Source organism: Eurytemora carolleeae, unplaced genomic scaffold, assembly GCF_000591075.1.
Source record: "Eurytemora carolleeae unplaced genomic scaffold, Eaff_2.0 scaffold405, whole genome shotgun sequence".
NCBI classification, from domain to species: domain Eukaryota; kingdom Metazoa; phylum Arthropoda; class Copepoda; order Calanoida; family Temoridae; genus Eurytemora; species Eurytemora carolleeae.
In genome coordinates this window covers 89397-101053 of record NW_019396303.1, presented here as the reverse complement: position 1 = coordinate 101053, position 11657 = coordinate 89397, and the positions used below count along the sequence as shown (strand labels likewise).

Here is an 11657-nt window from a genome sequence, read left to right as displayed (position 1 = left end):
TCAAAATCTCCAAATATTTAAAGTAATATTTGTCAACATTTTTTTGGCAAAAAAAAAATGCAAGCCAGATGTTGTCAATTAAACTTAGTGCTTAAAATATGTTGCAACATTTCTTGAATTTTCTCCTCTGAGTCTTATATGAAAGGGATTTGAAATGGTGCATGGGTTAAAACTTTGTTGTTTTGCTGGGATCATAAAGTTTATCTTGGAAAAACAATGGAATAATTTATCGCAAATGTCACAATTCAAATCTGAACCAGGATGAAATCAAGGCTATTTGATGGAGCCTCAAGCAATCCCTAAAAAAGATTTGATTTGATCCCTATCTTTTTGCAAATTTTTTACCTACATACATTTTTTCCAGACTGCGAGAAGATCTGAATCAAGTGATGCTAGGTAACCAAAAATATAGCATCTTTTATTGCAGTGCTTAGGAATATCGTTCCATTTTGCACATATCATTTTAGAGGTTTAAAATGGAATATGATAATCTTATGAGGAAAAAAATGTAATAATGGAAATTCTTAAACGAGATGAAATAATCTTGATGCATTCTTTAACGAAGGCCGCAGGCCTGAGTTAAAGAATGCATCAAGATTATTTCATCGAGTTTNTCTTTAATGCTTGGAGCGTGTAAGAATATACATTCTTTCACGCTCTGACCGTGTAATAATTTCCATTCTTACACGGTCTGAGCGTTAAAGAATGAAAATTCTACACCTTCAGTGTAAGAATAAGCATTCTTAAACGCAAGGAAGCGAACAATATTAAAATTTTCCTCCTGAACCGTGTAATAATGGGAATTCTTACACGATAGCTTTACTACTATGGAACCGAACAGATATGATATAATACCCTTTCTTAGGATTAATTGGAGCATCCTAAACTTTTTAGCCCCCTTAATTGAAATCCAAAAAATGTACAGTTAAATGGATTTCAATTTCCAAAAAAAGCAGGAAAACTTGTGTTTGATTCAAGAAGTCAGCAAAATATAAAAGATACAAGTCATTGGCCAGATCCAGAAGATTTATGTGGACCAAGCATGTTCTGTAATATTTAGGGTTGTCCAGAAAGAAGTCGGTGCTGGATTTTGTTCAGGTGAAAAGAAATTTTTTCTCTTCTTTCAATATATATTAAAAGTGACAGTTGTTGTAATTTCAAGTGACCCTCCATTTAAAAATACCTTAAAAATGGATCAACAATTTTATAAATAATTTGCCTTTTTTGGCTTGAAGTTTGTAATTCTGATAATTTCTCCATTGTATCTGAAAGTATGAAATGAGCACGTCACTTTGTACAGAACATGCAAATGAAAGAAGTAAAAAAAAAAAATATGGATTTCTATTTCATACTTGACCACACAAAGCTTTTCAGGGTACTGTCGTGAATAAGACATGCCAATCTATCTATGGAACATTACTTGTAACTATGTTTACAGCCCCTTTCAAGAAAGTGTTTTGGTTTATTTTTTGTTGTGGATACATGAATCACAGCAGAACATCACTGGCCACTCATACTATTGGATTGCTACATCAAATCTGTCTTTCTATGCATTTAATGACTAGGGCCTTCTGTGGAAGAACCACCTTTTAATTTCCTTGAGAAGTTTAAGGAAGAGTTTTGCTCAAAACAGGTAGAAATCTTCTTCATTTTAGTCTGTATATGTTATCCCATGGATGTGGACAATCCTATAAAATTATTATGAACACCTGCAAACAGTAAATTGGGTGAAACGTATCATATACAGTTAATAATATTTACCCCTGCAGCAAAAACAGAAACATTTTTAGGAAGAAATGGACTCCTCTTCATTATGTAATGCTGCTTGCACCCGAGACGGTAAATACTCAAATGAAGTTTTTTTTTAAGCTAAAAAATTAATTTTTTATCTGTAAAACAAATTCAATCGATACACACTAATGTTACTTGCTGCGGATGTTTTTTTTAGATATTCTTTTGTTCAGACAAAGATTTAAAAGTATATCAGAAATGATAATTTAGTATACTCTATTTAAGGTTCTCAGTTTATTCAAAACAACATTGATTTGGCTTCACCTTCAGATGTTAGTTCCGTTTTGCGTTTCACAATTGGTCATATTCTCAGGAAACTGTGCATGACAAACTTATTTTACCATCGTTACTGACCCATGATTAGGGTTGTTAATCGTTTTTGAAAAAGATTGTTAAACGATCGTTTTTTTGTTTCTTTTTTCAATGTTTTCAAAAATGATTGTGTTTTCAGAAAAAAAAACAATCATTTTTAAAAACGACCCACTCGTTTTGAGCTTTTAGAAACCGATTTTTATAAAAACGATTTGCGACCGTTTTTATACGACTGTTTTTAAATTACGATCGTTTAAAAAAAATTTATTGACAATTATGTTAACGATTGTAAATGATGGGTTGTCATTAACGATTGTTAATGAAGGGTTTTAGTTAACGATCGTTAACGAAACGAACTTTATAAAAATGGTCGTTTTTGGAAAAACTAGTTAATGAAAAAAATACATGCAACATTATTGAATGTCATCTTACATGAAGTTTAACAGTAGTGGGGGGGGGGGCTAAAACTTCTTGATATTTTCTTAAAAACAACTCAATGATTAGTACAGATGCCCTTCAGGTCGGTTTCCTCTCTTCGTTAAAGACCGTTGACGAAGGGTTGTTGTTAACGATCGTTAACGTACGTTCGTCGTTAACGATTGTTAACAACGACCGTTCGACAATTTTATAAAAACGATCATTTTTAAAAGCAATCATTTTTAAAAACGATCGTTTTAAAAACGACCGTTTTAAAAACGACCGTTTTAAAAACGACCATTTTTAAAAAATGAACTTTTAAAAAACAATAGTTTTTAAAAACGATCATTTCGTTTTCGATTTTTGGTCGTAGTTTTTATAACGAAACGATCGTTTTTTAAAAGAATGAAAACGTTAACATCTCTACCCATGATTTCCCTAATAGCTGCAGGTTAAGTTACTTAACGTCCCTTGGGACAATTAAATAAAATAATCTCTTGCTTTTTAAAGGTTTTGTGAAAAAATTGCAAATTTTTCTGAAATTGTGTGCTTCTACTTTTTCTGAAAATTTAAAATTTTTTACGAAATTGTTTTAACCCATTAGTGACGAGACAAATAATTCTTTCTGATCTTGCTGAAATTCACAGAGTTAACTCATACTGTCCATAGAGTAGATCTAAAGTTTCAATTTTTTTTAATGAAGGGTTGTGGAGATACAAAACCCGGCACATTTTGTCCGTCTCGGCAACGGTCAATCTGCAGCAGGAAACGGTCAATTTTGTCTGTCTCGGCTCGGACAAAATTGACTGGGCGGTCAATTTTGACCGATGTACTATACAGGAGGGTGTGTTTGTAAATATACTATATTGGGGTAGGGTGTATACTGCACAGTGTGTGCCTAAAAACCGGCATTTCGACCGGGCGGTCAAAATTGACCTGGTCCGAGACGGGCAATTTTGACCGGGCAGAAAAAAAGGCTAAAAAGAGCAGTAAACATAAACTTATTACACTGAACGTAACATGAGCATAGAACTAACATCAAATGCAAACTTTTCATAGAAATAAAAAAAATTTTGAAAACAATTTTTCACAGATTTATATCTGTTGGAGTTGGAGGTTCCTGAATTTGAATCTCTCCCAATTGTTGCTAACTGCTCTATCACCCTATTGACCTGTAACATGCCTGCAACCTATAGGCGATATTCGGCATATCTAAAGGAAGGGTGGGAATGAAACAGGACGACATTTGGTTTAAAAATGAAGGCGCTAAAAAAGAAAAAACCTAATTGACCGTCTCGTCACTAATGGGTTAAGATATTCTTTGGTAAAGTAGAAGTCCCTTTTCAATAAAACACATTTCAAAATCTGGTTTGCCATTATATTTACAAAATAAATAAATATTTCGGAAAAGAAGTAAATTATTTTTCAGAAGTATCTAAAATTGAGCTTGTTTCCGGCCAAATAAATTCTCGGGAAAAACAGCCTTGAAAATCTTCTCTGAACTCTTGATTTTTGATCTGAATCTGGTTCCATTTGTTGTTAACAAGAAATTTTCTGAATCTTAAATTTTCCCCTGAACATTCGCCAATAGTTAATTGACAGTTTCTGCTTAAGGGGGAGATCATGATGAATTATCTCATTCTCATTCTGGCATTATAATTTTAGAATGTATTGTATTTTATATGCCATGCATATACTTAACAGGTTGTCCTGTAACAGTTTTGGAAATTTTGTGATACAGAAGATTTTTGGTAAGATTTATTAACATTGTTCACCATTTTAAAACATTGAATGATTTTAGTTTTTTCATTTGAGTTCAAAGAGTTTATTATCTTTGTTATTTAATCTTTAAGACTCAAAAAAAAAATTCCTATCGAGTTTCGTACTGCACTACAGGTAAGTAAGATATACTAAAGCACTGCACATTGCTTTGGCAATTTAGTACATTTGGAAAGGTGCTACTGAGAAATTTAATGTTTTGAAAGTTGCAATTGGGAAAATGCCTTTTTCTTAACTGTAATTTTCAGAAATAGAATGTTCTCCAGTAATTAACTGTAATTGCCTTTAGGAAATGTTACATCACCTTGAAATCATAGAAAAATCATGTTCACATGTTAAATTTTATAACAAATTTTAGAATATGCTCTTCCTCATGAAAAATCTGAGATGGCTTGGACCCTTCTAAAAGATGTTAAGACTCTCTGCAGTAGCAAGTTTGGGACCAGGTAGAGACATTACAATTTGCACTTCTGACAACTTGTCACACTGAATATTCTGACCGGACCCAAAACATGTTTTGTCAGTACCTACTCCAGGGGAAGAAAGTTCCAAACCATGCTCATGTTCCAAACCTGGCACGGCATGAGTATTTGGGCACTAATTGTATGATCAAAGTTTTAGTAACCCTCAGTGTCAGGTCTAGGCCATCACGATGGTAACTTTGTGCCACAATACACCATGATGTAAAAAAAAATCAAACCATAAAGTAATCTTCAAGATTATTTGAAATGCGGCATTAAAACATCCTTATGAAAGTATCTTTGTAAAATCTGTAAGTTTGAGATTTTGTAGTAAGTATGTTTATTTATTCTAGAGTTATGCAAGCGATACTACCCCACTTGGAAGGCTATCAGGTATTTATAGTGTTTCTGAGATTAAACTCAAAATTTCTTGATTTTCTTACTTTTTTCAATTTTATTTCAAAGTTATTCTGTATTTTTGCTCTCAATTTCACAATCTTGTATTTGTTGTATTTACGTGGAATTCATGATTATTTTTAGATATATTTGATATAAGCAATAAATAATTAAATTTAATTCAGATATGATTGGTGAATTTGAAATTGAATAACAGGGCTTTTTATAGATATAGATCAGACTAAAAAATAATTGATTGCCCATTTAAGACCCCTTTTCAAAATTTCTTAACAGTCCCTTTACAAATATGCTGGATATATTTTTAGATAAGTCTGATACTAGACCAGGTGATTCAGGATATTGTCCACTTCTCCACTAATGAGTATACAAACCATACTATGCTAAGGTAGTTCAATCAATCAAGTACATGTTTTGATTTTACTTTTCCATCAGATTTTCCTGTTAAATTAGTGTTTTGATAACTAAAAAGCAATGATATATTTTGTTAAAAAAATAATCAATCAAGCCAGCATGAATTCTTGAAACAAATTAGAAATAAAAAAACACATTGTCTTAATTTTTGCATAAACAAGGAATTAAAGGTATGTAACTCTTTAAATGTAGGGTCTAGAGAAATTACATTAACAGTCCGTTTTTAAACATGTTTTTTTTAAAAGATTGATAGAAAAGATGGTCTCCCTTTGCCCTCTTGAAGAACCTAAGGTAAAATTTGTTAAGGTTTTTGTTATGGATTTTAGAGAAGTTATTGCTACAAACAAAATTGATACTTCCTAGGGGTCTAGTTCTCTCAACCTTTCCATCCCCTTCCCTGGAATTGATTTATGAAGAACTTTCGCGCAAATATTCCTATCTTTTAGGGGATAAAAATGATTTTTAAAAGAAGGGAGGGAATGGATTTTCAGGAAATAAACACCCCTGTGATATGACTGTTTTAAAAACTGTCTTTATATTTCATGTTAAGTAAACAATTTCTTAATTCTCCTGACTCTCATTGGAAAGTCTTTTATAATTTGATTTGATCTAAATTGATAATTGAATAGATATGAATTGAATTGATTTAATCTGATCAGTGTTTGATTATGGTAGATTTAATCTGGTAAATTTGTTTGAGTTTATATGGTTTTGATTTTAATGTGAAATGATTTTATAAGAAGAATAATTTGTACCAAGTTTGTGCACAGCGTACAGAAGCATCTAAGGGATTTCATTGAGGATCCCGATGCCATGAGAATCATACTGAAGGTACCTTATTAGTTTGCCTCTTGATTTCTATTTTGATAAAAAAAAATGGGTTTTAAAATTGTAAAGAATTTTATCCTGTTTTTGTGTAATAGATTATCCTCCATAATCTTAAAATGTTGTCACTATCTAAGGAACTTACCTCAAATTTTTCAACCTGATGAACCTCAGATTTATCTTTCTGACTATATGAAAAAGCAAATTTTAATTTGAAATTATCTAGAACATCTGGTTGCAAAAATTTAAAATTTAGAAAATTAAGCGTCTGAAATGGGTTAATTAGTTCCTTTGTAGATGGTTTACTGCTGCTCAGATGAACTGAAGAGTGGATTAAAGGACTCTCTGTTGTGCAGAATAGAAAGAGATCCAAGCATTGTTTCTAGCGCAACGGTAAGTTTTCAAGCTCAATGGTAACTTTTCCATTTTCTAGCTCAATAACAAGTTTTCTAGCTTAACACCAAGTTTTCTTCCTCAACAGTAAGCTTTCTGGCTCAACAGCAGATTATCTACCTTAATTGTACGCTTTCTATATGGTTAACCTCAACAGTATGTTTCCTATCTTACTTGAAAGTTTTCATTCTGAACAGAAAGTTTTCTATCTCAAAACCAACACCATATGATGTAAGTTTTCGAGCAAAAAGGTAAACTTTCTATCCCAAAGGCAAGTTTCATAGTTCAACGGTAGTTATTTTCATCAAAGGAAGATGACGAAAGAAAAAACACTGAACAATTTATCGTAGAGTTTAAGTAAATATTTAAAGAAGAGAGCTTAATGAAACTAGAACTGGGCAGTAGTTTGTCTGTTCTTAAAAACATTTTTTTCTGTTTTCAGGTGACTTGACATTAATCTGCTTAGATTAACAAATGGAAACATCATTTTCATAACAAATTTGCTTCTTATTTTAATTTGCAAAAATGTTACTCTTACTGAAGAGAAACCCCTGAAGTAATAAAAAAGAATTGAAAATGACCATTGATGGTTTGATTTTCCATATGCCATATGTTAGACTTACAACATTTTTGTGGAGTCCCTTTAAACCGGAAATGTTTAATATAATGAATAATGAAACATATTACCTTAAAAGCATTTGCTTGTGATTTTAGTACAATTGTTTCCAAATGTTCACAAAATTTACAGTCTATTTGGTGTCCAAAACTGGTGTTCCTAATACAGTCATAATCAGGAAGAACCAGAATTTTACAATTAATTAGATGACTTTACAATTTTTTTAGATCTTTGAAATAGTTTAAGGCATTCAGTTTTCAATCTAATTTTACAAATATGATTGATAAAATGATAATCAAAAATAACCGTTTCCTGTCATTTCCAAAATGTGGTCTGCCTTTTTTGTGCTTTAAAAAATCATAGGAGATATTAAAGATTGCATTCACAATTAGAAAATTTTTGTTTCATTAAATAAAATGAAATCTTACCAAATTCTTAACATCTTGGTAATTTTGGAAGTACAAAACCATTCATAAACTCTGAATGGTTAATCAAATTTTGCACAAGGAAAATGGAAAATAAGGAAAAAAATCATTATGACCTGAATCCACATCAAAATGAAATGGATTTTAATCACTGCTGACCAAGAAAGAATAAGGAAACTAACTCCCTTAAATGCATATTTAGGCATACATCCTTGTAGTAGAACTGTATGAGAATGGAACAGAGAGGGACAAACAGCGGATTTTTGAGGTAATCTTTCTTACCTGGCCTGTCCTATCCTATCGCATCTAAAGTATAATTTCTTTGTTATAACTATTTCTTGCAATTAAATATTTGCACATCTTCTTGCTGTAAGGATGCCCCTTTGGATTAACTATTTGACCTTAAAATCCCTGACTTAATTTAAATTTTACTCTAGTAAGTCTTATTTCAAGTTATTCCTCATTCATTATTCCTGTAATAATTCCATCATTTCTTTTTTAATCCATCTGTTTGAATTTCATACATACCTGGCAAAAATTGACTTTTATATTGAAAATATAAAATATTATATCAGCCATAATCTCATTTATTGAAGTTAGTTATTGTTAAAGTAAAGTAATGTTTGAGGAGGGATTCCTACAGATGTCTTGCAGATCATTCAACTAGAGGAAGCTATGCATTTCTTCTTTTGTTGATTATCTCAGATAGCTTTCCCTGCAGAATAAGTTTACAAAAGTTACAAATTTTAGCTCTTCAACGCTTCTATTCTTGATCAGTCTGGAGAAGAGTAGGAGGGGATGAATAAATATATTTAATATAATAAACAGTTTTTATCCTGACAATACCCGAATATTTGGATTGCTTAAATTAGTTGGAGGAAGGGGTGGTTTAGGATCAGATTCTTGTTCTTCATTATCAAGCTTAAATTCAGATTCAATCTGGACCGAGTGTACCAGGAGTAGGAACATGTATGTCTGGTGTACAACCTCCATCCAGCTGGGGAATAAGTTCCAAATATTTCAATATGGTTCCTATCTTAGGGGGACATTCCTTCTTAGCTTTACGGCATCCTCCTGCCTTCCATGGGCACCTCTACTCCTTTAATGAGGATCTAACACCCTTCAGGGTGGTTCTCTTCTCCTTCAGGGGGGACCTCACTTCATCCAGGGTGGGTCTCTGCTCCTTCAGGGGGGACCTCACATCATCCAGGGTGGGTATCTGCTCCTTCAGGGGGGACCTCACATCATCTAGGGTGGGGGACCTCACTTCATCCAGGGTCGGTCTCTGCTCCTTCAGGGGGGATCTCACTTCATCCAGGGTGGGTCTCAGCTCCTTCAGGGGGGACCTCACATCATCCAGGGTGGGTCTCTTCTCCTTCAGGGGGGACCTCACTTCATCCAGGGTGGGTCTTAAAAATCTTAACATGATGTTTAGCAGATATCTTAATTTATCAGATATGCTCTGAAGGTTAGTTATAAATTTCAGATTTTGCCAGCTTATCCTAGCTCTCTGCAGAATCAGTCTGCAACAATGACAAATAGGTTTAACTACAGCTTATCACCACTCATATCTTCTCATATCTTGTGGAGGTTTGGTATTCTAACTATCAGACTTGCAGATCAAGTCTGCGACTATTATACCTTGCTTTTGCAATATGATACCATCAGCTAGGCTCTGCAGGTACTTGCTTAGAAAAGGTATTGCTGGAGGAGATATACCAGCAGTAAGACTTGCAGATTAAGTCTACTGCTGGTATATCCTACTTTGCTATGCTTTACAGGTTCTGGCTCATAAAAGGTTTTGTTGGAAGAGGGATTCCAACAATGAGACTTGCAGATCAAGTCTACTGCTGCCATTGCTTCCACGATATGATACATCAGATATGTTTTGCAGGTCTTTGCTAATGATCTCAAATTTTGTCAGCTTGTCCTACAGAACCTTAACCTCTTTCAAACTAACAATGCAAAACCAGAAATCTTTTTCAGTCTTGTAAATAGTCTTTTGTTGATACATTAGATAATATTGCTAAGAAAGAAACAAGATTACAGCTGCTGGGAACCATGGATTTTAAAGAGAAGGCCAACTAATTTTTGTACAGTTATCTATAAAGTCTCATCCTTTGTGGGTAATACCTTAAATCTCCCTTCAGAATTAGCCACTAACAGTTTCACTTCAGCTCATCACTTCCATCCATCCATCACTTCCATCCATCAGTGATTAAGTACTTCAGCAAGATCAGGAAGAAGAAAAAAATATGAAAAAGAAAATATTTCAGATTTTTTTATCGTGATAATATCCTTTCTTTAGAACTGGGTTCGGTATACATATTGGTGGAAATTTTTCAAAGATCGGTGTAATCTTTTGGAACAGTTTTTTTGCTGGTTTTCCATGAGAATTACAGCTTACAGTTTACTGGCATAAAATGTGCCAGAATTCTAGAACAGCTTCTTTCTTGGAACAACATTTTTTTAAATGATTCTTGTAAGGGAGGGATTCTTCCTCCTTAACCCGCTAGTGTTTTGACCTCAGAAAGATGATGTGATTAAAAACCAAACCCACAGATCTAAATAAATTTAGCATTCCCTTACCTCAACATTATTTGCTGCATCAGCAATATTATTTGGAGCAAATGTTGTCGAGGTTAGGGATTGAGTCTGAAACTTCGAAAGATGCAATGAGAAAGAAGTCAAAGTCACCAATCATTGATGACATAATTAACATATTAGTATACGTTTTTCTGATCTTATAATGTACGAAATGACATATAAAAAGATTTTTATGCTTAATACGTTTACTGTTGTGATAATTTCTCTAACTGTCCCAATTTATATTTGTATTTGCATATTAATCTGTAAGTGGAACCCAAACAGGATTTTTATTAATATTACATTTTTTTTAATCAATCTTACATCATCCTGAACCAACTCCTGTCACAGTTAAAAAGTAAAATTAATGTAAAAAATATAAAAGATTCTATAGGATGTCTAATTATTAAAGTTTCTTTCCCAAAATGAAAGGATTTAAAGTGATCCTCAATTCTAAGATGGCAATGCCCTGATTTCCAACGATTTCTTTGGAACCTTTATTTGATCAATAATGTGGAAGATATTTTCGTTTAACCAGGTTCTAAATTGTTAAGTTGTGATAATTTCTATTTGTTTTTCTTTATTTGAAATGTGCAAGTCACTTTTATTAAGAACCAGGATTGAAAATGAGCAGTTATTAAAATTGTAAACATACCTATCCAATTCATATTTGATGTGACAAAGATTTTAATGTGACCATTATGAATCAGCTTTTGCCATGCTTTGCATGGAGGGTTTCTTAAAATTAGGCATACACTCCCTTTAATACTTATTTCTTTAAGATGTGTAGAGAGCGTATCGGAAAGCTGGCGAGCTTGAAATGGGGATCTCATATAGTCCACAGCATTCTTCAAACTGGTTCCAAACAGGTACAGTGGTGGGCGATTATATAAATACAATGAAGACGACTCTTATAGTTTTAATAGTTCACAAGCTTTTTTCAAATTTCAAGTTCACAAGCAATCGCAGAGAAGCTTTTTAATCGACTTCTTCTCTGTGTATCCATGTTTATGTGTACTTTGTGTATTAAGCTTAATATTATTTGAAAGTCGAATTTATTGTATTGATATGTGCGGCGACAATAGTAAATAAATAGATTTCCCCTCTCATTTTGTAGGAAATAATCCCCCTTGTTTTTCTCACCGTGAAGTAAACTGCTTGCTTGCTCCTTGTCCTTTGTGAAATTAACAACACCTCAAAATGTTGCTGAACTGCTGATCATTG

General features: G+C 32.9%; 1 protein-coding gene across 1 annotated transcript in view; it reads left to right on the top strand.

Annotated features, from left to right (window-relative positions):
* Nucleotides 1-362: 362 nt before the first annotated feature.
* LOC111700537 (pumilio homolog 6, chloroplastic-like) overlaps nt 363-11657 on the top strand; it is a 22413-nt gene continuing 11118 nt past the window's right edge. Inside the window, exons 1-14 of the mRNA XM_023471489.1 lie at nt 363-396; nt 1061-1098; nt 1566-1633; nt 1791-1839; nt 2017-2104; nt 4225-4271; nt 4658-4745; nt 5114-5153; nt 5483-5562; nt 5834-5879; nt 6348-6419; nt 6711-6806; nt 8050-8115; nt 11216-11302. Of these exons, the coding sequence (XP_023327257.1) occupies nt 1797-1839; nt 2017-2104; nt 4225-4271; nt 4658-4745; nt 5114-5153; nt 5483-5562; nt 5834-5879; nt 6348-6419; nt 6711-6806; nt 8050-8115; nt 11216-11302 (753 nt within the window). The 5' untranslated portion in view covers nt 363-396; nt 1061-1098; nt 1566-1633; nt 1791-1796. The remainder of the gene's footprint in view (nt 397-1060; nt 1099-1565; nt 1634-1790; nt 1840-2016; nt 2105-4224; nt 4272-4657; nt 4746-5113; nt 5154-5482; nt 5563-5833; nt 5880-6347; nt 6420-6710; nt 6807-8049; nt 8116-11215; nt 11303-11657) is intronic.